This window comes from Vipera berus (assembly GCF_964194415.1).
Source record: "Vipera berus genome assembly, chromosome: Z".
Lineage (NCBI taxonomy): Eukaryota > Metazoa > Chordata > Lepidosauria > Squamata > Viperidae > Vipera > Vipera berus.
Genome location: NC_138205.1, coordinates 8039375 through 8065572, shown reverse-complemented (window position 1 = coordinate 8065572; position 26198 = coordinate 8039375). Strand labels below are relative to the sequence as shown.

General features: G+C 47.2%; 2 protein-coding genes across 6 annotated transcripts in view; both read right to left on the bottom strand.

The window, feature by feature from the left end:
- Nucleotides 1-1450, bottom strand: part of LOC308678232 (chromodomain-helicase-DNA-binding protein 8-like) — a 104251-nt gene extending 102801 nt beyond the window's left edge. For 4 of the 5 annotated variants that reach the window (XM_081345283.1, XM_081345286.1, XM_081345285.1 and 1 more), the window contains exon 1: nt 1363-1381. The gene's annotated coding sequence lies outside the window, so the exon portion shown is untranslated. Of the gene's footprint in view, nt 1-1362 lie in introns of all 5 variants that reach the window. The other variant, XM_081345284.1, reaches the window with a different exon arrangement.
- Nucleotides 1451-5660: 4210 nt separating this feature from the next.
- LOC308678240 (ras-related protein Rab-2B-like) lies at nt 5661-26066 on the bottom strand. The gene is made up of 8 exons (XM_081345304.1): nt 25789-26066; nt 15153-15224; nt 12643-12710; nt 12363-12445; nt 10849-10941; nt 8338-8449; nt 7987-8055; nt 5661-6195 (listed from the first exon to the last, which is right to left on the bottom strand). The coding sequence occupies exons 1-8, from the start codon at nt 25832-25834 to the stop codon at nt 6094-6096; spliced, it is 645 nt and encodes a 214-aa protein (XP_081201430.1). The 5' UTR covers nt 25835-26066; the 3' UTR covers nt 5661-6093.
- Nucleotides 26067-26198: the final 132 nt, after the last annotated feature.

The following is a 26198-nucleotide window of genomic DNA, read 5'->3' as shown; positions in this document are numbered from 1 at the left end:
ATATATATATATATATATATATATATATATATATATATATATATATATATATATATATATATATATATATATATATATATATATATATATATATATATATATATATATAAAATGTATATATATATTTGTTTTCGTAGATTCTCGCGGGTGTCTGTATGTGTAGGTCTAGAGTCTCGGGTTTCTTTCTGAAGATGAAAGGAACGCAGGAAAAAACCCGAGACTCTAGACCTACCTATATATATATATATATATATATATACACACACACACACACACACACACACACATCTCCTGCCCTTTCATCCACGGGGAGAAAAATACTGAAACTATGACACAGCCAGAAATTGCCTTCAGACGGAAGGCAGGCAGGCGGTTAGGGAGGCAGATGAAGAAGCACTTCTAGGCACAAGCCGGGGCCACAGCAGCAGCAGCAGCAGCAGCCACACAACCACAATAGCAGCTTGGAAGTGGCTGCCGGGCGTGCGTGCGTGTGTGTGTGTGATCCCGGTCCGGCCCGGTTCTCTCCCCACTTTGGAAGCCCACCCACCCACTCGGAGGGGGCAGAGGAGGAGCTTCAGGCCGCCTCTGACGGATGCCCACCTGGCAAGGGCGGCGGCAGCGGCAGCAGCAGCACCTTGGGCAGCGAAGCCCCCCCCCTCGCGGCTTCCCAGCGCCACACGGAGCCAGAAGGGAGTCCCCCACCACCACCCCAGGCCTTCCATCAGCCTCCCCCACACACACACTCCCCTCCGGCCTCCAGGCCCCTCCATCCCGCCAACCTGGGCGAACCCACCTTGCCTGGCCCTGCCCGAGCGGGAGAGCGGCCCGAGAGAGCCACGCATCCTCGCCTTCAGGCTCTCCCGGCGGGGCATCTTTGCTCCGCGGCCGAACCGAGATTGCCCGGCTGGAGGAGGAGGAGGATTGAGGAAGATGGTGGTGGGGGGGGGGAGGGAAGGAAAGGACCCTCCTCTTCTCTTCCCTCCTCTCTATCTCTCCCTCTCTCTCTCCCTCTCTCTCTCTCCTCTCCCTCAGCCGAGTCTCGATGGTTCCTTCCTCTTCTTTCCCTCCTTTCAACAGAGGGGAGAAAAAAAGAGGGCGGGGGAGGAAGCAAAGGCGGCTCGCAGCCGAGCTTCCGATTCTTCCTTTTCTTCTGTCTAAAATTGGGCCCTCTCGCTCCCTGTAGCGAGACGAAGAGGAGGAAGGGGAGGGGGAGGGGAACGTCCCTGCATCGGGCCTGCATCCTGCAAAGAGGAAGGGCCATCCCATAATAGCACCCCCCCTCCCTCCCGAAACCTCGTGTGGGTCGGTGAGGGGGGGGAGTGGGTAAGAGGGTTTTTTTTTTTAAAAAAAGCGGGGTCTTACCTGAGAGGTGTGTGGAGGGGTTTCTCCCCCACCTCCGCCTCGCCCTTTTGAAGAGCCGCTCACTCCTCCCGCCCCCTCCCCTCTCGGAGGGAGAGAGAGAAGAGAAGAACAAGGCAGCCGAGCATGGACGGTGCAACCTAACCTCGCTCGGACGCCTTCAAGCCACGCCTACCACGCTCCCTAAACTAGGGCTCGCCGCCGAAGAGGCCCATGAGGTTCCGAAGCGGCGTGCGGGAAAGGAGGGGGTGTGTGTGTGTGTGAAGCAAACCAGCAGGTTAGGTTGAGAGGCCTTCCAGGAAGTCTCTCGCCCGCTCGCTCGCTCGCTGCGGAGTATGGAGGGGGAAGCGAGAAGGGGGCCTTCCCTAGAAGAGGCTGTCTAAATAGGCGCCTGATTTCCTCTTCCTCCAGGGGCAATGGCTCATTGCGATGTAAACTGTCATTAGCAAGCGGACGCGATTGGCCTGCGGGAAGTTGCGTTTCCCCCGGCTCTTATGCCCGCGCAATCAGGCAGTGGGTTAGTTACCTAGGTGAGGAAGCCATCTTGGATCGCCTGCTTTTATTACAGGACCGGGAATGAATGGAGGGTGTCGAGACCGGGCTGGCCGGAAGCTGCGCTCCGGAGTGACTCCGGCGCTTTTAAACGCCTTTCCGTGCAGGGCCGGGGCCCCGTTATAAAGTTGGTCCTCGCCTTACGACCTCAACTGAGCTCAAAATTTCTGCTGCTAAGCTATGGCAGTTAAATGAACTTTGCCCCGTTTTACGACCTTCCTTGCCGCAGTTGTTAAGCGAATTGCTGCAGTTGTTAAGTTAGGAACCAGGTGGTTAAGTTAATCTGGCTCTCCCCATTGACTTTGCTTGTCAAAAGGTCGCAAAAGGGGAACAAGTGACCCCCGAGGTCACAGCAACTGTCATATCTAGGAGTCAGTTGCCAAGTGCCTGAATTTTGATCACCTGACCGTGGGGATGCTGCAATGGTCATAAGTGTGAAAAATGAGTCGTAGGTCATTTTTTTTCTCTGCCGTTGTAACTTTGGTCACTAAATGAACCGTTGTAAGTTGAGGACTACCTGTACTGGGCAGGAAAGCCGCTTTTGAGGTTTTGGAGTGACGCCTTGGTGGAGCAGTGGGCTAATGCCTCCTTAAGTAACACCAGCTGCCTGCAATTAGTGCAGGTTCGAGTCCCACCAGGCTCAAGGTTGACTCAGCCTTCCATCCTTCCGAGGTAGGTAAAATGAGGACCCAGATTGTTGGGGGCAATTAAGCTGACTTTGTAATAATGCCGCTTGGGGGTGTGTGTGAAAGCCCTAATAAGCAGGCATATACATAGAATGAAGGCTACTGCTAAGCTTGTAAGCCGCCCTGAGTCTTCGGAGAAGGGCGGGATATAAATGGAATTAAAATTAAATTAAAGTGGAACTTAAGGCGTTCTCGGTGCCCTAACCTGATGAATGAATCGGGCGCAAGAATCTGAGTAGCCCGTTCACATGATCAGGCGGAAAAAGGGATTCGGCTTACAGAGTTCCACATGGGAATCCCGTCCCCGCATTTGAGCCATGTCATATCTGCATCGTGCATCCAGAAAATAAGTTGGCATTGGTTCTACAGGTAGTCTTTTGACTTAACGACAGTTTGCTTAGTGACCAGTTACAATGGCGCTGAAAAAAGTGACTTATGACTGTTTTTCCACACTTAACGATTGTTGCAGCATCTCCATGGTCATGTGATCAAAATTCAGATATTTGGTCGCTGACTCAAATTTATGACGGTTGCAGCGTCATGTAATCGCCTTTTGTAACCTCCTGACAAGCAAAGTCAATGGGGAAGCCAGATTCACTTAACATCCGTGTTACTGTAACTTAACTGCAGTGATTCACTTAACAACTGTGACAAAGACAAGGTCATGAAATGGGGCAAAACTCACTTAGCTATCTCACTTAGCCACCAAAATTTTGGGCTCAATTGTGGATGCAAATCAAGGACTACTGGTATTTTGTGTGACATTAATAGAACTTATTTTTGAGCAGAGATGGTAGAGACCAAGACTGAATCAGGAAGACATTCACAAATTTTGACTGGCACAATACCAAGTATTACAACTGAGATACATTTGTTCTTGTAAACTCAAATCGGGAATGAAACTAAAGAATCATGGCATATCACACACTCAAACCCATTACTTGTAGTAATATATTTTATTCTCATGGTATCCATGTGATTGCTACTTGAGAATAATTTGATGGCACTTCATCATTAAAATAATATGTATTTTAAAACCTTTTATAATTGTGCTTGCTGTGCACTACATCCACGTTTGTTTTAAAAAGACAACCCGTTATTTATAAAAAAAAATAAATATAAAAGGTGGCTAATTTTTTTTAAAAAAGTCAATTGCTTTTCTGGAACAAATCCTGGAATTTAGACTTTAGAAAAGGGTTACTCTGTGAGGCTGGATAGAACACAACTTCTAAAACATACATCTGTGACTGCCAGTAGAAGGACAAAAAAAGCTTCCCCACTTTCAGAACTAAAATTGCTGTCTTCAAAAATGATGCATAATCAACTCTTACTGGCATAGACTCAGAAGTGATCGGTGGTGGTCAGCGGTGATTATTTTCACATTAATACATAAGGTTGCAATTTGATTCCCTGAATGTTTTCATCATAACTAAACAAACAGTTCAAGCTTGTTTTATTTTTTTAAATAACCAAAATGGCAAGAATAACCAAATCTCAGGTTTGTTCCAACATAGCTCAATTATCAATGCATCTAAACCTGGTTCTGATCTTTGGCATCTCCAGTGAAAAACAAGTCAGAACAGCTGATACTGATAAACCATGTGGAACACCTTGAAAAACAAATAATGAGTTGATTAAAGGCAACCTTTAATTTTGGTTACAATTGTCACAAACACCAACCTTGCCTTTAAAAAGGTCTGTAGAGATTTGCCTTCAAAAACATTTGAGGTTTAAGCCAGGTATGTTTTTCCCTCCATTATAGGTGATGGGGCTCGCAACTTGGGCGTTGATAGGGCTCGCAACTTGGGTGTCCTCCTGGATTCACGGCTCAGTTTTGAAGATCATATAGGAGCCGTGGCCAGGGGGGCTTTTGCCCAGGTTCGCCTGGTGCGCCAGTTGCAGCCCTATCTGGACCGAGATGCCCTACGCACAGTCACCCATGGGCTCGTGACCTCCCGGCTAGACTACTGCAACGCTCTCTACATGGGGCTGCCCTTGAGGACCACTCAGAGGCTTCAGAATGCAGCCGCGTGAATTGTGATGAGAGTCCCCCGATACTCCCGTGTAACACCTCTTCTCCGCGAGCTGCATTGGCATCCAGTTGCCCTCCGGGTGAGATTCAAGGTGCTGGTGATGACCTATAAAGCCCTAAATGGCTTGGGTCCGGATTATCTGAGGGAACACCCGCTGCCGACATTAACTCCCCATCGTCCTGTGCGCTCCCACAGGGAGGGCCTTCTTAGGGTACCGCCGGTGAAGGATTGCCGGCGGGTGACTCCCAGAGAGAGGGCCTTCTCTGTGGGTGCGCCTGCCCTTTGGAACCAACTTCCTATGGAACTTAGGACTGCCCCCGACCTCCGTTCATTTCGCCGGGACCTAAAAACTTGGCTCTTTGAGCTGTCTGGCCTAGACTGAGGGGTTTTTAATTGGGTTTTAAAGTTTTAACTTTTGGGCTTAAATTTAATTAATTGTTTTAAATTTATTTAAACTTTTGTATTGTATGGTTTTAATTGCCCTGTAAACCGCCCTGAGTCCTATGGGAATAGGGCGGTATATAAGTCAAATAAATACATAAATAAATAAATAAATAAATAAATAAATAAATAAGTAGTCCTCAACTCACAGCAATTTGTTTAGTGGCCGTTCAAAGTTACAACAGCCCTGAATAAAGTGGCTTGTGACCATTTTTCACATTGGTCCCATTATCAAAATTTGGATGCTTGGCCACTGGCATGTATTGATGATGGTTGCAGTGTACTGGGGTCATGTGATTCCCTTTTGCGACCTGACAAGCAAAGTCGGTGGGGGAAGCCAGATTTACTTAGCAATTGTGTTGCTAACAACTTCAATGATTCACTAGCAAGAAAGGTCGCAAAACGGGCCAAAACTCACTTAACCGCTGTCTTGCTTAGCAACAGAAATTTTGGCCTAATTGTGATCAAAAGTCGAGGACTGCCTGCAAATGGAAAGGTTGTATTAAAGAATTGCCGCAGCAAGCGATGAAGCAAATCCTTTTTACGCAGTCCTTCGCTTCCTTCTCCCACTAGAAAAGAAAGGCATATAAAAGCAAATGTGACAACTTTTAATAGGAAGAGGAGAAACAGTACATCACAGCTTTAATATTAAAACCAAGCATGGCTACCTGGATGGTCCCCAGAACGCAACGAGTCCAACGTAGGGAATGAAGTTTTCAACAGTGGGGAGAAAAGTCATTGCTGATATAAAAATCAGACTGGAGGAGGGAAATACCTTTTCTTTTATAAGCAAGGCTTAGACAGCCCTGATGGGAAGATTTTCAAAAGGGGTGCTATAGCCCCCCAGCCAAAGATTAGATTTACGTTGGCCCCAAATTCGTATAAAAAGGGGAAAGGAAAACAGGACTGGACAATCCTGGCTTCCCTACCTCCCACAACACCGTCTGAATAAGAAAAGAAAAAAAAGCACCATCCTCCATTTGTTACCAGCCTCAATGGGCCAGACAGGATTTCAAGTAAACTTAGCAACAGCCCGATCGGTCCCCAGAGCCTTGCGGTCCCGGGCGGAGGGATGATCCAAGCTGAATAACTGGTTGTTTAGAGCCAATCCTGATCCCGTGTCCCTGGAAGGAGAGAAGAAAAAGGATTTATCCATGTAAGCATTGAAAACATCACTCGGTTATGTGGTACTCGGGATTCGACCCGCCAAACTGCCGACCTTCTGGTCGACAAGCTCAGTGTCCTAACCCACTGAGCCACCGCGTAACAGAGTGAGCGCCTGTTGCTCGTCCCAGCTTCTGCCAACCTAGCAGTTCGAAAGCATGTAAAAATGCAAGTAGAAAAATAGGGACCACTACGGTGGGAAGGTAACAACGTTCCGTGCGCCTTTTTTTAAAAGAAAATCCCATTTATATCCCGCCCTTCTCCGAAGACTCAGGGCGGCTTACAACTTAAAGCACAAATCAATGTGCTTAGCAGTAGCCTTCATTCTATGTATATGCCTGCTTATTAGGGCTTTCCCCCCCCCAAGCGGCATTATTACAAAGTCAGCTTATTGCCCCCAACAATCTGGGTCCTCATTTTACCTACCTCGGAAGGATGGAAGGCTGAGTCAACCTTGAGCCTGGTGGGACTCAAACCTGCACTAATTGCAGGCAGCTGGTGTTACTTAAGGAGGCATTAGCCCTCTGTTCCACCAAGGCCACATGACCACGGAGACGTCCTCGGACAAACGCTGGCTCTTCGGCTTTGAAACGGAGATGAGCACTGGCCCCTAGAGTCGGAAACGACTAGCACGCATGTGCGGGGAACCTTTACCTTTTACCTTTATTGAAAACATAGTTGCCCTGACCACCTTTAAGCATATACTTTACCCCACCCAGAAAAGTGTCCCTTCTCTATTTGGAAAACAAGCTAATGAATTCTCATAAACTACAAGCAATGTGCATTAATAGTGCCTTACTATATCTCTACTTTGGCTTGAAAATTGGATGCACAAGAGCCGTGGTGGCACAGTGGTTAGAATGCAGTATTGCAGGCTAATTCTGCTGACTGCCAGCAGTTCAATCCTGACCGGCTCAAGGTTTGACTCAGCCTTCCATCCTAAAAGAGGTAAAATGAGGACCCAGATTGGGGGTGGGGCAAGATGTTGACTCTCTCAACCGCTTAGAGAGGGCTGTAAAAGCACCGTGAAGCGGCGTATAAGTCTTAAGTGCTATCGCTATTGCTGTTTCTAGCGTAGTAACATTCTTACATGGGATTCTCCAACTGGCGAAAGCAAGGAAGCCGACCAGATTGGAATCTGTCTATCTGGAGTTTGAAGTCCGATGTAACTGAACCTGGGAAAGCCTCCTAAATGAAGGCAGAACAGGAAGCCATGGATGGAAACTAAATCAAGGAGAGAACCAAACTAGAACTAAGGAGGAATTTCCTGACAGTTTTGAACAATTAACCAGTGGAACGACTCGCCTCCAGAAGCTGCGGATGCTCCAACACTGGAAGTTTTTAAGAAGAGACTGGACAGCCATTTGTCTGAAATGGTACAGAGTTTCCTGCTTGAGCAGACACGCTGGCTGAGGATTTCTGGGAGATGGAAGTCCACAAGTCATAAAAGGGGATTGGACAAGAAGACCTCCAAGGTCCCTTCAACTTTGTTATTCTGCATTACAAGTGTCAATTCTGCAGAAACCTGGTCGGAGGATCGAGTACTGGATGGGATTATCAAAAAATCTTGATTCTAGTGAGTACAAGCCACTGCCTGCGATCTGAACCATTGTTTAAAGATAAATTGCGTTAAAAACGGCATGGAATTTTTCAGACTTCCAGCTCCTCCAGCTAAGACTCCGGCTGTATTATAACAACGCCTTCGGCCCCGTTACAGAATTCCTGGCTACGGGTTCCGTCCAACAACTCACCTCATTGGAAATGTCAAGTTCACCCTGCTGGATCTTTCTGTAGATGGCTTTAGCTGTGTTGAGAAAGGCCTGAGAGCAGCAAACGGAAAGAAGGAGAAAAAATTTCAAGATCAGTGTAAAATCCGGTAGGATAGACTCCCCTTCATCTAGTATCGGAAGAGAAACTTGAAACTAAGAAAGGGACCACAAACGAGGTACTATATTCCAGATCCTCCTCCATCTGGCTGACAGGTTCAGAAGATGTGATGCCAGAATTTCCGAGGGTTTTCCCCAACCAAAAAAACAAAAACAACACACACCCCCTTGCAGAGTTTTTAACATTTCTTTTTTTTAAAAAAAATAAATCTTTACCTCTTCCACATTGGCTGCTGTCTTTGCTGATGTCTCCATGAAAACCATGCCGTGTTCCCGGGCGAAAGCCTCTCCTTCCTCTTTCTGAACAACTCGCCGGTTCTCCATGTCACTACAAAGAGGCAAACACGATGGCCAAGAAAGGACAAGGGCACAAAATGCCTCAAAGAAAGAACAAGGATGCCGATAAAACCCCAAGTGGAAGGCAATTTCTTCAGCCGTCTGGGCTCAACCCTCTCGGATGGACCTCCGAAGCAAACACACCCACGGACCCCCCCCCCCAAAAAAGGGGCGACAGATCGGCTTACGATCACAATGGGAGCCCCACAATTCGTCCGCACAGCGAGAGACAAGTGGCTTGTGTTGAGTTTGGTCCCATTTTGCCACCTGTCTTGCCACAGTGGTTCGGTGAATCACCGCAGTTGTCAAGCTAGCAACATGGTGGTTAAGTGAATCTGGCTTCCCTCATTGACTTTACTCGTCAGTTCACAAAAGGCGACAGCAACTGTCATAAACACGAGTCCGTTGCCAAGTGTCTGAATTTTGATCACGTGAACATGGGGGATGCTGCAATAGTCAAGTGTGAAAAATGGTTTTAAGCTGCCCCCCTCTTTTTCCCCCCCCCAGCGCTGTTGTAACTTTGAACGGTCACTAACCAAACTTTTGTTAAGTCGAGGACTATCTTACTTTTTTTTTAATGACTCCAATGAGCAGCAGCTACGGCAGGGGCCTTCAAACTTGGCCCTTTTTATGACTTGTGGATTTCAACTCCCAGAATTCCTCAGCCAGCGTGCTTGTAAGGAAGCTGTTGCTCTTCCCGCTACAAATGCTCCCCCACTCCCTACTTCCACTGATGACTTTACGTCGTTGGGTAATGAAATGTCTTCAAGAAAACCGAGAACACCAACAACCCCACTAAGACAAGTGAGGGGTCCTGGTGTGTACCATGGAGCTGCATAGATTCAAATGCCAAAATGAGGGCAGCTCCCAATCACCTATCGAGCAACTCCCCAAAGCAGCAACGTCTGTTTCCAAAATTGTGGCTCTCCCTTTTGTGACTGCAGCCAACCCTTTGATTGAAGGAACTGCAGACAATCAGACACGGGCTGATTAATAGGCAGGAAGGAGAAAACAGAACGAAGAAATGTCTATGGAGATTCTCAGTCATCCAGGTCACCGCTGTCCCTGTGAGAAACTCCATAGACATTTAGCCATGCGCTTCGGGATGAACTTGAAACTGAACATTAAGAAAACCAAGATCATGGCATCCGGCCCTCTTCAATTCCTGGCAAATAGATGGGGAAGAAATGGAGGTAGTGACAGATTTTATTTTCCTGGGCTCCAAGATCACCGCAGACGGGGACTGCAGCCAAGAAATTAAAAGACGCTTGCTCCTGGGGAGGAAAGCCATGGCAAATCTAGACAGCACACTAAAAAGCAGAGACGTCACCCTGCCAACAAAAGTGCGTATAGTGAGGGCTATGGTCTTCCCAGTTGCAAGGTATGGCAGTGAAAGCTGGACCATAAGAAAGGCTGAGCGCCAAAGAATGGAGGCCTTTGGACTATGGTGCTGGAGAAGACTCCTGCGAGTCCCTTGGACTGCAAGGCGATCAAACCGGTCAGTCCTAGAGGAGATCAACCCTGACTACTCTTTAGAAGGCCAGATCCTGAAGTTGAAACTCAAATACTTTGGCCACCTAATGAGAAGGAAGGACTCGCTGGAGAAGAGCCTAATGCTGGGAAAGATTGAGGGCAATAGAAGAAGGAGACGACAGAGAATGGCTGGATGGAGTCACTGAAGCAGTAGGCGTGAGCCTAAATGGACTCCAGAAGATGGTAGAGGACAGGAAGGCCTGGAGGAACGTTGTCCATGGGGTCACAATGGGTCGGACACGACTTCGCAACTAACAACAATTGGGATGAACATCTTTCAAATGGTGCGGGAGTATGAACGGATTTCCAGAAAACATTGCAGATTACAGGAACCATTTGTGCTTCAGTCTGAGATGCAGACAACATGGACTCATCCCCAACAGCCTGTGCCTGTCTTCAACCATGAAGGGACAGAAAACCTCCTGCAGCCAAGAAGGCCCCCCACACATTTGCACCACTCAGGTGACTCTGAGGACACAGGTAAACCTCCAAGTGGCCTCAATGTCTCTCTAAAACAGGGGTGTTAAATTGCCGGCCCGCGGGCTGGATGCGTCACACAGAAGCCGCACTCACCCCAGCTCCAGCAAGGGGGGAAAAAAGTCATGATACGTCGCGACACGTCCCACGGACGCGACACGTTTTGGCACCCCTGCTCTAAAAAGAAGGCAAATGACCAGCTGTCTGCAAGGAATATTAAATCCTTCCATTCCCCACCATCCAGTCCGAGCTGAAGAAGCTTCTTGGATGAGAAGCGAAAAGTCTTCAAAGGAAAAACAATGAAGTCCGCTTGCCTCCTGAAAAAAAAAATCCCAAAAAACACACATTCGAGAGAGAACGAAGAAACCAACCAACCCTTACCTTTTATTGCCAATCAGCATGATCACCATGTGGGGACTGGAATGCTGCCGAGCGTCCTCTAACCAGGTGTACAAATGGTTGAATGTTTCTCGCCTGCGCAGGGTTAGGAAAAACCAGAGGTCAAGTTGAAGGTGAGAACGATCAAAGCTGGGAGGGTGGGCTTCACGGAGGAAGATCCTCCCCAGCCGTCTTTGTCCCCAGAGTCTGCCCTGGAAAAAACACAGGGGGCTGGAGAGACGTTCACCTCCCTTGTCACTCGACATCCAGAGGCCCCGAGGAAAAAGTCTGGCAGGTGAGGGGTGCGAGACCCCGGGTCTGCTCGACCTCCGACTTCGCGTGTTTCAAAAGCAATATTCGAAACAATTCAACCGGGTAACCAAACCAAGTAAGCTGAAAGCCTGTTGGAAAGCTCGGCCAGCCCTTTGCAAATCTGCAGAGTCAGAGTTTGGGTGGAATCTTCTAAGGCAGAGGTTCCCAGTGGGGCCATGAGTGTGCTCACCGTGACGTTAGTGCGAGTAGGGGGTGAGTGCGCACGCACACACACTCACACGCACGCACTGGCCAGTCACTGACGCAGCCCTGTGGCTAAGAGGCCACAGCCTGTTAGTGGGCCCAACAGGTTAGGGACTCCTGTTGTAAGGCTCTGGATGCGAGTGCCGCACAGAGGAAATAGTCTTGCACATGAAGGATTTCCTTGCATGTTTCAAAGCAATATCGAAACACATTAAACAAGGTAATAAGCATTGGCCATGGCTTCTGGACCTACACAGATGAGGTGTGTGCGTCTTTGTGTGTCAAACTATCTTCCAAAGCACCAGAAGGCAAGATGAGAAACAATGGATGGAAACTAGCCAAGGAGAGAAGCAACCTAGAACTAAGAAGACATTTCCTAAAGTTTAGAGCAGGCATGTCAAACTCGCGATGTCACGTGACGTCGCGCGACGTATCGCGGCTTTTTCCCCACTGCCAGCAATGGAGAGGATGCAGTTTCGTCGTGATGCATCCAGCCTGCGGGCCGGCAGTTTGACATGCCTGGTTTAGAGGAATCAATCAATGGAACAACTTGCTCCATCACTGCAGGCTTTCAAAAAGAGACTATGGATAACTATTTATCTGAAATGGTATAGGGCAGTGATGGCAAACCTTTTAGAGACCGAGTGCCCAAAGTGCAACCCAAACCCCACTTATGTATCGTTGGGTTTGTTAGATAGTTGTTTGTCACCAAGAAGAGAGGTATTGTATATTGGGATTTTTATTTTGGGCAAGCCACTTAAGAGTCACTGACATTGAATGGGCAGCCACGTAATTTCTCTAAGTAGAGAAACAAATAAACTGGTCTCTTTGTTCATTTCACCTATCTCTTTATCCCAATAATTCTGGCAGCTTAAGGGGATTAGCTGGAAGAACTTGCAGACCATCGACGGCCCTCAAAACCAAAGGTTGGGAACCGCTGGGCTAAACAATAAACCTAATCCTGATCCACTTCGATATTGGGCGTTGTGCTTGGGCCTCACCTGGTGATGTCATAGACTAAGAGCGCCCCAGCTGTTCCTCTGTAATAGGAGCGTGTGATAGACCGGAAGGATTCCTGGCCAGCCTTTGGAACGAAACAGACACACACACAACTATGTTATCAGGTCTAAAGCACGAGCCAAGTTGCACCACAGCAGCATATAAAGGTGGAATGGGAGCCGGGAGCAGCTGCTCCTTCTGGGCCACCCAGTCCCAGTGATCCCTCTTCCACACACCCTACCACTCCCACCCAAAAGGCTTTTTTTGGGGGGGGTTCCTCACCGTATCCCAAATCTGCAGCTTGATCTTTTTGTTTTCAATGGAAATCATCCGTGCCCCGAACTCCACACCTGGTGGGGAAATGGAAGAGGAAAGAGATTCGACGGGGACCTGGCTCAGTGGGCTGGCCTTCCACTTGTTACCCCTTCCTCGGCACGATTCCCAGACATGGGAATCAGAAAGGAGAAGGCCGGCATGGAGAGGCGGCTGGGGGGGGGGCGCGGAAATCTAGAGAAAGGCGGGAAGGAACAGAACGTGGAAGAGTTTGTGCAAATCAGAGTCCAACAAGCAGAGGTGCGAGAGCAAAAAAAAAAAAAAGGGAACCACCACAGAGACACGGGCGGCGGGTGCTGGGAAATCTAGATTTAAACGCACCTCAGAAGCGGCGGGTTATGTTACTTTTTTGAAGTTAAGACTCACACTGCCTGTGGCGTGGGGGGAACAGAAGGCAGGGGGGAAAGAAATGGGGCTTTGAATCGGCCGATTTGAAATCACACCTCCTTCAACCTAACTCCGCTCCCTCATTTAACCTCTGCTTCTCTTTCAACCATGTTCATGATTTGGGCTTCCTTCTTTGCTTTCGCCCTCAAAGCTCCCCCTTTTCCATACCCAGGCAGCCCTCGACTTGATATCCACAACGGAGCCCAGAGTTTATCCCCCATTTGTTAAGAAAATCACTGCGGTTGTTCAAGCAGGAGCACGGTTTGTTAAGGGAAACTGGCTTCCCCGTCGGCTTTGTTTGTCAGAAGGTCGCCAAAAGGGATCATGTGACACACACCCCCCAGGACCCTGCAACCGTCACAAATATGAACCAGTTGTCAAGGATCCAAATGAAAGCACGCGACCATGGGGATGCTGCAGTGGTCGTTAAGTGTGGGGGGGGAAAATGGTCATAAGCCACTTTTTTAAAATGCTGTAGTAACTCTGAACAGTCACTAACCGATCTGTTGTTAAGTTGAGGATTACTTGTACATTATTTATATATTGTGTGTGTACATCTATCTACTATCCATCCATCCACCCACCCACACACTTACCTACCTACCTATCTATCCACCCACCTATCTATCCATCCGCACGCCACCCACCCACCCATCCACCCCCACACCTATCTACCTATCCACCCTCCCTCCCACCCACCTTTCTATCCATCCATCCACCCACACACTTACCTACCTACCTATCCACTGTTGTGATTCAGGGTCAGCCTGTGGGTTCGGCAGTTGGGTCGGACGACTCAGAGGAGGAGGAGGGGGGGGTGTTGAAGAGCTTGCTGAGGGGATTGGACAGCTTGATGAGAGCCCCCAGCCAGGCCCCTCTCATCTGGTCACGACGCAGACCCAGCTGTGTGAGCCTGACAGCGTGGATGAAGATGACCCACAGCTGGCCTAGTTCAAGGACGCCCGACGCAGGAGGCAGTCAATCAGGAGTAAACAGAGGAAGGCAATGGGGCTCCTCGGAAGGAGGCAGAGAGAAGCCACGCCCTGAACTGTATTTAAGGGGGAATGCGTGGGAGGGCTGGTTTGCTGAAGGCAACTGCTTGAAAAGCTCCTGTTTCTTGGTTTGTGTCTTGTTCTATTTGTTTTTGTAGCAATACATTTGGCAGGCGTAATTCCAGCCTCTTGCCTTCTTGTAAAAGGGGTTGTCCCTGCCTTTTCTGCAGGGCCGGTAGCAGGCTGGTACAGAACATCCACCCACCTATCTATCCATCCACACACCCCCACACACCTATCTACCTATCCACCCTCCCTCCCTCCCACCCACCTATCCATCCATCCACCCACAACACCACTCATCCATCCATCCACCCACTCACCTACCTACCAACCCATCCATCCATCCATCCATCCACCCACCTATCTATTATCTATCCATTCATCTTTTATTTCTTCCATTCAATCGTGTCCAATTTTCAAAAACCGCCTGGAAAAAGTCCTTGCCATTTTCTTGGCAAGATTTTTCAGAAGTGGTTTGCCGGTGCCTGCTTTTTCCTAGGGACTGCCCCAAGGTCACCCAGCTGGCTTTGTGCCAAAGTTGGGACTAGAACTCACCTTTCCAGTCACCTCCTGGCGAAATGGGCGCCAAACGAATTTTAACAAATTCTCCTGGTTCCTAGCCTGATGCCACAACCGCTAGACCGAACTGCCCATCCGTACTGCATGCAGAGTATCTATGTTGTAAATATCCCATCTATATTCTAAGCATATGGGAACATGGAACCTGCCTGGGTCTGTATACGTTTTAACCCCACCATGTACAATTCAGGGGTGTGAAACTGCCAGCCTGCGGGCCGGACATGTCATCCGATAGCCACACCCACCCCATTGCCGGCAATGGCAAAACAGTCCCAATAACGTCTCATGACATCACAAGTTTGACATGTCTGATGTACATTGTTAGTACTGCAATAATAACAAACAGTGACTTTTCTCTCCATAGGGTATTTGGCTAAGCACAATTCCATCAATTACGGTTCACCAAGACTCACAGAGCCATCTGGCTTTGATCCTCACCAATTGTCAAATCATGAACAGCCACAAACCGTTTATCTGTGAACTGCAGCAAGAGGCATGATTTCCCGACGCCTTAAAAAAAAAAAAAGATAAAATATTATTGTAAATTCCTACGCTGAAAAAAAGGAGAGATTTGTATCTTAACTTAAGCATTCTATAAAACAATTTACTGATGCATTTATACCTGTTATCAGTGCAATCAATACACGTTTATCTTTATAATCCCTCGTTGTTTAATAAACCCTATTTCCCTGAGATACAGAAGCGGATCCTAAATGACAGAATAATTTAAAAAGTGCTTTAGGAAGTTCTCAATTTACTGCAGGCAGAATCTGAACGTCTGTTGTTGTTGTTGTTATTTTGCTTTCTTTCTGGATATTAGGTAATCCAGACCCTTTTTCCTGTAAAACCTTCTAAATAATCTCATAAAGAGACCCTCCTGGAGATGTGAAAAATAAATAAAGTCGGTGTGCAAACAACAAATAACCGGAGTTTTAAAAACTAGAAGTCAAATTAGCGATAGGAAAAAAGCAACTCTGATCAATCCAATTTGCCTACAGTGCAGGCAGTCCTCGACTTACAGCAGCTCGCTTAGTGACCGTTCAAAGTTACGACGACACTGAAAAAAGGGACTTATGACCATTTTTCATACTTTCGACCATTTTCAGTATCCCCATGGCATTTTACGACGGTCAAAGCGTCCCGGGGTTATGTGATTGCCTTTGGTGACCTTCTGACAAGCAAAATCAGTGGGGAAAGCAGATTCACTTAACAACCGGGTTACTAATTTAACAACTGTGGGGATCCACTGAACAAAGCTGGGCAAGGAAAGTCGTAAAATGGGGGGTAAAACTCACTTGACAAATGTCTCGCTTAGCAACATAAATTCCGGGCTCAGTTGCGGTCGTGAGTCGAGGACTATCTGTGCTTCCTTCGGAGAGGTCAACAGACCCCCAAAGAATTTTCATGAACCTTCAACATGCTTTTCCACCCCGTGATAATTCTCAGGGCGAAAGATATGGAGAAATGTTTCTTTTTTTCCAAACTTGGGAATGTTTTAAGATGCCTGGACTAACAATCTCCACAATTCCCAGAGCTGGCTATGCTATGAGTGACAGGGACAGCAAGGCCATAGAGGCTAGTCCTCAACTGAGCCGATAACGATGACCGAGCCAACATTTCTCGTGCTAAGCAATTCGTTGTTCAGTGAGCTTGGCTAAGCAAGTGGTCTGGTGAATTTCGCCCCCCCCACCCTTTTACAACCTTTCTAGCTACTGTTGTTAAGTGAATTGCTGCATTTTTTTAAAGTTAGTTAACGCAGTTGTTAAGTGAATTAGGACACTGAGCTTGTCGACCAGATGGCTGAGGAATTCTGGGAGTTGAAGTCCAGAAATCATAAAAGGGCCAAGTTTGAAGACCCCCTGCTCTACTCTCTTTACTTATTAGCGATGTACTATATTAGCAAGGGGACGCGGTGGCTCAGTGGGTTAGGACGCTGAGCTTGTCGATCAGAAGGTCGGCAGTTTGGCAGGTCGAATCCCGAGTACCACGTAACAGAGTGAGCGCCTGTTACTCGTCCCAGCTTCTGCCAACCTAGCAGTTCGAAAGCAAGTAAAAATGCAAGTAGAAAAATAAGGACCACTACAGTGGGAAGGTAACAGCGTTCCGTGCGCCTTTGGCATCTTGTCATGCCGGCCACATGACCACAGAGACGTCCTCGGACAAGCGCTGGCTCTTCAGCTTTGAAACGGAGATGAGCACCGGCCCCTAGAGTCGGAAACGACTAGCACGCCTGTGCGGGGGAACCTTTACCTTTACCTAAGTGAATCTGGCTTCCCCGCGGACTCTGCTTGTCGGAAGGTTGCGAAACACGGTCACATGATTCTGGGACACTGCAACTGTCATAAATAGGACGTCAAGTTTCCGACGTCTGTGCTTTTCAAGTGACCCTGAGGCACTGTTTGCCTTAAAAGTCCTTTACTTAGCCTAATACAGCGGCAAATGCTTGCTCGAAGGAAGCTGGAATCTGAAATCTCCGCCCCCTTGCACAATATATTAAACACAATTCCCCACCTTTCTAATTTTGTCATTAATCATATTCTCCAATTAATTTAAAGAATCGGTTTCCCTTCCGTTAGACAACCCGCCAAGTTCTTACCTTCTTTAATTTCATATAGCCTTGAGGTACAATCTTCCTCCTCCCAGCCTTAGCCCTATCTCTTAAAGCAGAGGTCTTCAAACTCGGCCCTTTTATGACTCATGGACTTCAACTCCCAGAATTTCTCAGCCAGGCATGCTGGCTGAGGAATTCTGGGAGTTGAAGTCCATGAGTCATAAAAGGGCCGAGTTTGAAGACCCCTGTCTTAAAGCAATGCACAAGTTTAACATATGAAATAGCTGCTTCTTTATCTCTTCTCAAGCAAGAACATTCGATGTTAGCAGCGTTGACGTAGGAGTCAACAGCCAAACGTCTGAATTTTAAGCATGTGATCACAGGGGTCCTGCCAATGGTGGTAAGTGTGAAGAAAAATCATGTCATTTTTTCCAGAGCTGTTGTAACTTTGAACGGTCACTAAATGAATGGTTGAAAGCCAAGGACTACCTGCAATGGGAGAATCTGGGCTTTCAGATCACTGAACTACACACTCATATCTGAAAAGATGATAGGGGAAGTTCTGTAGGAATGGATTGTAAAGGAGCCAAGCTAATTCCCTCTTAGTCTCTTACCTTGCTAATTGTTCTTGATATCTACCAAGAAACAAGTCTTTCTAAATTGTGTTGGGAAAGTGGCTAGAAGCTAGACGGTTGATTGAACAGCACTAAACAAACAATACTTGTTAAGTTTCCCTTCCTTTCCAAGTTATTGGATCGCCGGGAACTATCTGAGGACTGAAAAAGAGGTGATGTAGTCCCCATCTTCAAAAAAAAAAAGGAAGAAGGGGAAAAAAAACAGATCCAGGAAATTACAGACGATGACACCTGGGAAGATCTCAGAAAAGACAATCAAGCAACAAATCTGCGAACACCCAGAAGCTAATCAGGATATAACCAGAAGCCAACATGGGTTCATCAAAAACAGATCATGCCAAACACATCTTAATTTCATTCTTTGACAAAGTGACCAAATGAGTAGGTCAGCGAAATGCTGTGGACATAGTATAGAGCAGGGCTTTTCAACCAGTGGTACGGGTACCACCTGTGGTACATTGGCACCTGGCAGGTGGTACGCGACCATCCTAGAAAAGTGGTAGCGGGGGTGGGGAATGAGCTGAACCGGTGTCAGCACCGCACAAGCCTGAGCAAGAGATGGCTGGAGCTGCAGGGCTGTCAGGGCTCAGCGGAAGCACCAGGATCAGCGCTTCTTCGGAGCTGTCAGGGCTCAGCGGAAGTGCCAGGTTCAGCGCCAGGCTCCAGCTGGAGCTCGGTGCTGATCCCGGCGCTTCTGCTCAGCCTAGAAGAAGCGCCAGGATTAGCTGGAATGTTGCAGCATCTCCAGGTTCTTGTGATTTACATTCAGATGCTTGGCAACCGATTCATATTTATGACGGTCACAGTGTCCCAGGGTCATGTGAAGTGACCAAAACCTGCTGCAACCACCCAGCAGAGGGGGGGGGAAAATAAAAACCAAACACACCCCCAATGCCACTCCTCAACAGAAATGCTCACAACAATGAAAACCTCGGACAGGAGGAAGAGCGCTGCCGGGCGGGTGGGCAGGCAGGTGTCTTGCTCATCTGTGGCTTTTTTCAGTGCCATTGTAACTTCGAACAGTCACTAAGCGAACTGTTGTAAGTCGAGGACTACCTGTACTTCATTTTTTTTCTCTCTTTTTTTTTTGGTCATCAAGTTTTTGACACCTTGCTAGGCGACTGGTGGTACTCGGATGTTGCCATATCTTAAAAGTGGTACAATGGGTGAAAAGGTTGAAAAACCCTGGTATAGAGGTAATTCTCACACAACGGAGCCCCAAATTTATGTTGTTCAGTGAGAAATGTGTCAAGTGAGTTTTGCCTCATTTTACAACTTTTTTTTTTTTGGCCACATTTGTTAAGTGAATCGCTGCAGTTGTTAAGTTAGGATGACGGTTAAGTGTATCTGGTTTCCCCACTGATTTTGGTTGTCAGAAGGTTGCAAAAGGGGATCACATGACCTTGGGACTCTGCAACAGTTATAACAGCCTTGGTGGAGCAGTGGGCTAATGCCTCCTTAAGTAACACCAGCTGCCTGCAATTAGTGCAGGTTCGAGTCCCACCAGGCTCAAGGTTGACTCAGCCTTCCATCCTTCCGAGGTAGGTAAAATGAGGACCAAGATTGTGGGGGGCAATTAAGCTGACTTTGTAATAATGCCGCTTGGGGTGTGTGTGAAAGCCCTAACAAGCAGGCATATACATAGAATGAAGGCTACTGCTAAGTTTGTAAGCCGCCCTGAGTCTTCGGAGAAGGGCGGGATATAAAAATGGGATTAAATAAATAGAAGTCAGTTGTCGAACATCTGCATTTAAATCACATGACCATGGGGATGCTACAACGGTCTTAAGTGTGGTCGTAAGTGGATTTTTTTCAGTGCCATTGTAACCTTGAGTGGTCACTAAACAAACTGTTGTAAGTCGAGGACTACCTATACTTAGATTTCATTGAAGAATTTGATAAAATAGACCTCAACCTACTTCTTGGCAAGTTAAGTTTCAATGGTTTTGCTTGTGGGTGCTCCATTAATGGAGGCTTTCAAAAAGAGACTGGACAACCATTTGTCTGAAATGGTATAGGGCAGGGGTAGGCAACCCCGGCTCTTTTATGACTCATGGACTTCAACTCCCAGAATTCCTGAGTCAGCATAGCTGACTCAGGAGTTCTGGGAGTTGAAGTCCATGAGTCATAAAAGAGCCGAGGTTGCCTACCCCTAGTATAGGGTGTCCTGCTTGAGCAGGCGGTTGGACTAGAAGACCTCCAAGGTCCTTTCAAACACTATCATTCTATGTTCTATGTTCATGCTATTGAAGAGCAACCAATGTTTAGGACATACATGTCATTATTTATTTATTTAATTTTATTGGATTTATATACCGCCCTTTCCCGAAGGACTCATTATTTACATTATTGGGCCAATCCATAAGTGAATGGCTTTTACTGTCCTCTTTTATCACATAATCGGAGACAAAATACAAATGGGACTCATAATGGACTATTTATGCCTATTTCATTGGATTCTGTGCTGGATGGCTTCATTCCAGCCTTTTGTGCAGAAATATTCCATTATTAGGAAGTGAGAGGGAAAGGGCAGAGGGGACATTAATTATACATTATGAATTTTATTACCATTTATTCTATTCCAGGATGCAAATAAAAAAAGTTGGGGTCTTGGGAGTCCAAGTGGACAATCACTGAAATATGAGGGAACAACATGTGGTGGCAGCCAACAAAGCCATCACAATCCTAGGCTGTTAATAGCGGGATAGAATCAAGATCACGTGAACTACTAGTACTGCTTTATAATACCTTGGTAAGACCACAGTTGGAATATTGCATCCAGTTTTGGTCTCCACGATTTAAAAAAGATATTGAGAAAAAGTGCCGAAAGGACCAACCAAGATGATTTAGGGGACTGGAGGCTAAAACATGTAAAGAACATTGGCAGGAATTGGGCATGTCTAGTCTAGTGAAAAGAAGGACTAAGATATGATAGCAGTGTTTCAGTATTTGGGGGGCTGCCAGAACGATAATGGGGGCCAAACTATTTTCCAAAGTACCAGAAGGCAACACAAGAACCAATGGATGGAAGCTAATCAAGGAGGGAAGCAACCTAGAACTACGGAGAAATTTCCTAACAGTGAAAACAATCAACCAGAGGAATGGCTTGCTTTCAGAAGTTGTGGGTACCCCATCACTGGTAACTTTCAAGAAGAGACTGGACAGCCATTTGTCTAAAATGGTATAGCCTCTCCTGCTTGAGCAAAGGGGTGGACTAGAAGACCACCAAGATTATTCTGTTCTGTTCTATTCTATTGTTTCCCCTATTCTATTCTATTCTATTCTATTCTATTCTATTCTATTCTATTCTATTCTATTCTATTCTATTCTATTCTATTCTATTCTATTCTATGCTGTTCTATTCTATTCTATTCCATTCCTATTCTATACTATTCTATTCTGTTCTATTTTATGCTGTTCTATTCTATTCTATTCTATTCTGTTCTATTCTATTCTATTTTATTCTATTCTATGCTGTTCTATTCTATTCTATTCCATTTCATTCCTATTCTATTCTATTCTATTCTGTTCTATTTTATGCTGTTCTATTCTATTCTATTCTATTCTATTCTATTCTATTCTAATTCTATTCTATTCTATTCTGTTTTCCATATTCTATTCTATTCTGTTTTCCATATTCTACTCTATTCTATTCCTAATTTCTATTCTCTTCTATTCCTAATTTCTATTCTATTCTGTTCTATTCTGTCAAAACACGTATCTGCTTATTTATTTATATTGGTTCTGCATTATTTTTTTAAAAAAATAATAATCTCCAAAGCAAGAAGCTAAAAGGGGCGTTTACATATTTAGTGACTTCTTCTCTGTATATCAATCATTAAAGAGGTAATTTTAGATCGTTCATTTCCTAACCTTTTAACAGACTCGCTGCTGTGTCTGCTATCCTAGAGATAACAAAATGACAAACTATAAATCCAAGGAAGGTTACATTTGTTTCAACCTTTTTTTCTTTTTCAATGAATGGTCACTAAATGAACTGTTGTAAGGTGAGGACTGCCTGTATAATGTCAGATCTTAGAGATCGTAAAGAAAGAGCCTTGGTGGAGCAGTGGGCTAATGCCTCCTTCAGTAACACCAGCTGCCTGCAATTAGTGCAGGTTCGAGTCCCACCAGGCTCAAGGTTGACTCAGCCTTCCATCCTTCCGAGGTAGGTAAAATGAGGACCGAGATTGTTGGGGGCAATAAGCTGACTTTGTAATAATGCCGCTTGGCCCCCCCCCGAAAGCCCTAATAAGCAGGTCTTGGTGATGGTTTTTAAGTCCTTACATGGCATGGGTCCGGAATACCTTGGGGACCACCTGCTGCCGGCATCGACTCCCCTCCGCCCTGTGCGTTCCCACAGAGAGGGCCTCCTCAGGGTGCCTCCGGTCAGAGAATGCCGGCTGGTGGCCCCCAGGGGGAGGGCCTTCTCTGTGGGCGCCCCGGCTTTGTGGAATCAACTGCCGGTTGAGCTCCGGATGGCACCGGATCTCCGCTCCTTCCGGCGCGGGTTAAAGACCCATTTATTTGAACAAGCTGGCCTGGCCTGATGGGGAGTTAACTTAGGGTTTTAATATTTGTATATTTTTACTGTTTTACTTGGGCAATAATTTAATTTTTTCTTAACTTTTGTATTTCTGTATTTTTATTATATGCCCTGTTCACCGCCCTGAGTCCTTCGGGAGAAGGGCGGTATAAAAATTTAATAAACTATAAACTATATACATAGAATGAAGGCTATTGCTAAGCACATTGATTTGTGCTTAGCGAGCTGGGCCTAGAGAGCTGTTGGAGGTCCAGCCGATCCGAATCTGAGCGATTGCGACTAAGAACCCACATTAGGTCTTATCTCGCAGCGATAAGGGCGGCGAGGTCTAATTACTTCTCCGCTCTTATCGCGTCCACAGATAACCGCCCGGCCGCCCTGTTTAGGGTGACTCGCTCCCTCCTTAATCAGGAGGTGAGGGAGGAACCCTTGCAGGGTCGTGCCGAGGAGTTTAGTCAACATCTGTCGGACAAAATCGCTCGGATTCGGACCGGTCTGGACTAGGCGGAGTCTGACGATCAGGACACGGTCGGTCTTGTCGATGTTATCTGGGAGGAGTTTGATTCTGTGACCCCTGAGGAAGTGGACAGGATTATGGGGAGGTTGAGCTCCACCACATGTTTATTGGACCCGTGTCCAATGTTTATGCAGCTCGGGAGGGGACACGAGGCTGGTTCCAGGCGGTTATATCTGCTTCTTTGAGTGAAGGTAGTTTCCCCGCCGTCTTGAAGGAGGCGGTGGTGAGACCTCTCCTCAAGAAGCCTGCCTTGGACCCAGCTGTGTTAAATAACTTTCGTCCGGTCTCCAACCTTCGCTTTCTTGCGAAGGTTGTTGAGAGTGTGGTGGCGCATCAGCTCCCTCTGGTCCTGGATGAAGCGGATTATCTAGACCCGTGCCAATCGGGTTTCAGGTCCGGGTACAGCACGGAGACGGCATTGGTCGCTCTGGTGAATGATCTCTGGAGGGCCCGGGACAGGGGATATTCCTCTCTCCTAGTCCTATTAGACCTCTCAGCGGCTTTCGATACCATCGACCATGGTATCCTGCTGCGGCGTCTCAGGGGATTGGGAGTGGGAGGCACAGTTCTTCGGTGGTTCTCCTCCTATCTCCTGGGACGTTCGCAGTCGGTGTTGGCAGGGGGGCAGAGGTCGACCCCGAGGTCTCTCGTTTGTGGAGTTCCTCAGGGGTCGGTCCTCTCGCCTCTCCTGTTCAACATCTACATGAAACCGCTGGGTGAGATCATTTGTGGTTTTGGAGTTGGGTATCATCAGTATGCTGATGATACCCAGCTTTTCATTTTGACCCCAAACCACCCCAGTGATGCCCTCGACGTGATGTCCCGTTGCCTGGAGGCGGTTCGGGTCTGGATGGGGAGGAACAGACTTCAACTCAACCCCGACAAGACTGAGTGGCTGTGCATACCGGCATCCCGGGATATTCAGAATATTCCATCTCTTTCCATGGGGGGTGAGCTTTTACCCCCCGTAGATAGGGCTCGCAACTTGGGAGTCCTCCTAGATTCGCGGCTTACTTTGGAAGATCATATAGTGGCTGTGACTAGGGGGGGCTTTCGCCCAGGTTCACCTGGTGCGCCAGTTGCGGCCCTATCTAGACCGGGATGCCCTGTGTACGGTCACTCATGCGCTCGTGACCTCTCGTCTGGACTACTGCAACGCTCTCTACATGGGGCTTCCCTTCAAGACCACTCGGAGGCTCCTTCTGGTACAGAATGCAGCCGTGAGAGTTGTCTTGGGAGGTTCCCGATACTCCCATGTTACACCTTTGCTCCGCGAGCTGCATTGGCTCCCAGTTGTCTTCCGGGTGAGATTCAAGGTTTTGGTAATGGTTTTCAAGGCCCTACATGGCATGGGTCCGGAGTACCTCGGGGATCACCTGCTGCCGACGTCAACTTCCCTCCGCCCTGTGCGTTCCCACAGAGAGGGCCTCCTCAGGGTGCCACCGGTCAGAGAATGTGGTCTGGTGGCCCCCAGGGGGAGGTCCTTCTCTGTGGGCGCCCCGGATTTATGGAATCGGTTGCCGGTCAAGCTCCGGATGGCGCCCGACCTTCGCTCCTTCCGACGCGATCTGAAGACGCACTTATTCGAACAAGCCGGCCTGGCCTGATGGGGGGATGGGTTTGGGATTTTATTGTTGTTTTTGAATATATGTATTTACTGTTTTAGCTTGGGCATTGTATTTAATTCTTTTTTAACTTTTGCATTTTTGTATTTTTATACACTTGCCCTGTTCACCGCCCTGAGTCCTTCGGGAGAAGGGCGGTATATATAAATAAAATTATATACCTCCGCTTCTTCCGACGCGGTCTGAAGACCTAATCTATTTGAACAAGCCGGCCTGGCCTGACGGGGGATGTGTTGGGGGTTTTTATTGCGGATTTTTATATTACTATCTATCGTTTTAGCTCGGGCTCCTATTTCATTCTCTTTTAATTTTTGTACTCTGTATTTTTACATGTGCCCTGTTCACCACCCTGAGTCCTTCGGGAGAAGGGCGGTATACAAATATAATAAATTTATTTATTTATTTATTTGATTTATATACCGCCCTTTTCCTGAAGGACTCAGGGCGGTGTAAAAGGTAAAGGTAAAGGTTCCCCCGCACATGCGTGCTAGTCGTTTCCGACTCTAGGGGCCGGTGCTCATCTCCGTTTCAAAGCCGAAGAGCCAGCGCTTGTCCAAGGACGTCTCCGTGGTCATGTGGCCGGCATGACTAGACGCCAGAGGCGCACGGAACGCTGTTACCTTCCCACCGTAGTGGTCCCTATTTTTCTACTTGCATTTTTACGTGCTTTCGAACTGCTAGGTTGGCAGAAGCTGGGACGAGTAACAGGCGCTCACTCTGTTACGCGGCACTCGGGATTCGACCCGCCAAAGTGTCGACCTTCTGATCGACAAGCTCAGCGTCCTAACCCACTGAGCCATAAGAATACAGGATACAAGATTTAAAGTTAGATGATTGTGCCCAATGTTGTAGGTTAGTTTAAATAAATAAATAAATAAATAAATAAATAAATAAATAAATAAATAAATAAAAATAGATAGATAAATAAATAAATAAATAAAAAAAAATAAAAAAAAATTGTAAACCGCCCTGAGTCTTCGGAGAAGGGCAGGGATATAAATGGGATTTTTTTTAAAAAAAAAAAGTAAACCCAGATTTGAGCAAGTTGCAATGCAGCCCTGAGGGGGTCCCGGCGTGACCCTGGGCAGAGAGGAAGCGGCTTAACTTGAACCACCCGTGTCCTTCGCTTCCAGTCTCGCCATCCACCCACCCAACCCCCCCTCACCCCAAAAGGAAACCCCCCCTCAGCCCCTCCCCTACCGGTGTCCCCGATGATAACGTATTTGAAAAGGTAGGCATATGACATGGCGCTGAAAGCTCCGGAAGCCCAGCCCCAACCGCCGCTCTCATTCCCTTGGACGCTCTGGTTTTCCTTTTCCGGCTTCTTTATGAAGGCCCGGGAAGGAAGAAAAAAAAAAAAACCACCACCAACCCCCAACACCTTTGTCTCATCCAGAAGCCGCTCCGGCTTCGAAGGCGGCAGCGACGCTCTAGGCAACTCGGAAGTACAAAGTCCGCGGACCCACCCTCTCTCTCTCTCTCATTCAACCGTTGAGAGGGAGGGGGGGAAAGAGCGACGCTCTAGGCAACTCGGAAGTACAAAGTCCGCGGACCCACCCTCTCTCTCTCTCTCTCTCTCTCTCTCTCATTCAACCGTTGAGAGGGAGGGG

Excerpts from the sequence above, each read along its gene's own strand:
- LOC308678240 (XM_081345304.1), bottom strand. The coding sequence starts at position 25,834 with ATGTCATATGCCTACCTTTTCAAATACGTTATCATCGGGGACACCG. Across the intron at positions 10,942-12,362 it reads TTAGTCTATGACATCACCAG|GCGAGAAACATTCAACCATT; the intron begins GTGAGGCCCAAG and ends AACCCTGCGCAG. Across the intron at positions 8,450-10,848 it reads ATGCTGATTGGCAATAAAAG|TGACATGGAGAACCGGCGAG; the intron begins GTAAGGGTTGGT and ends GCCTCTTTGTAG.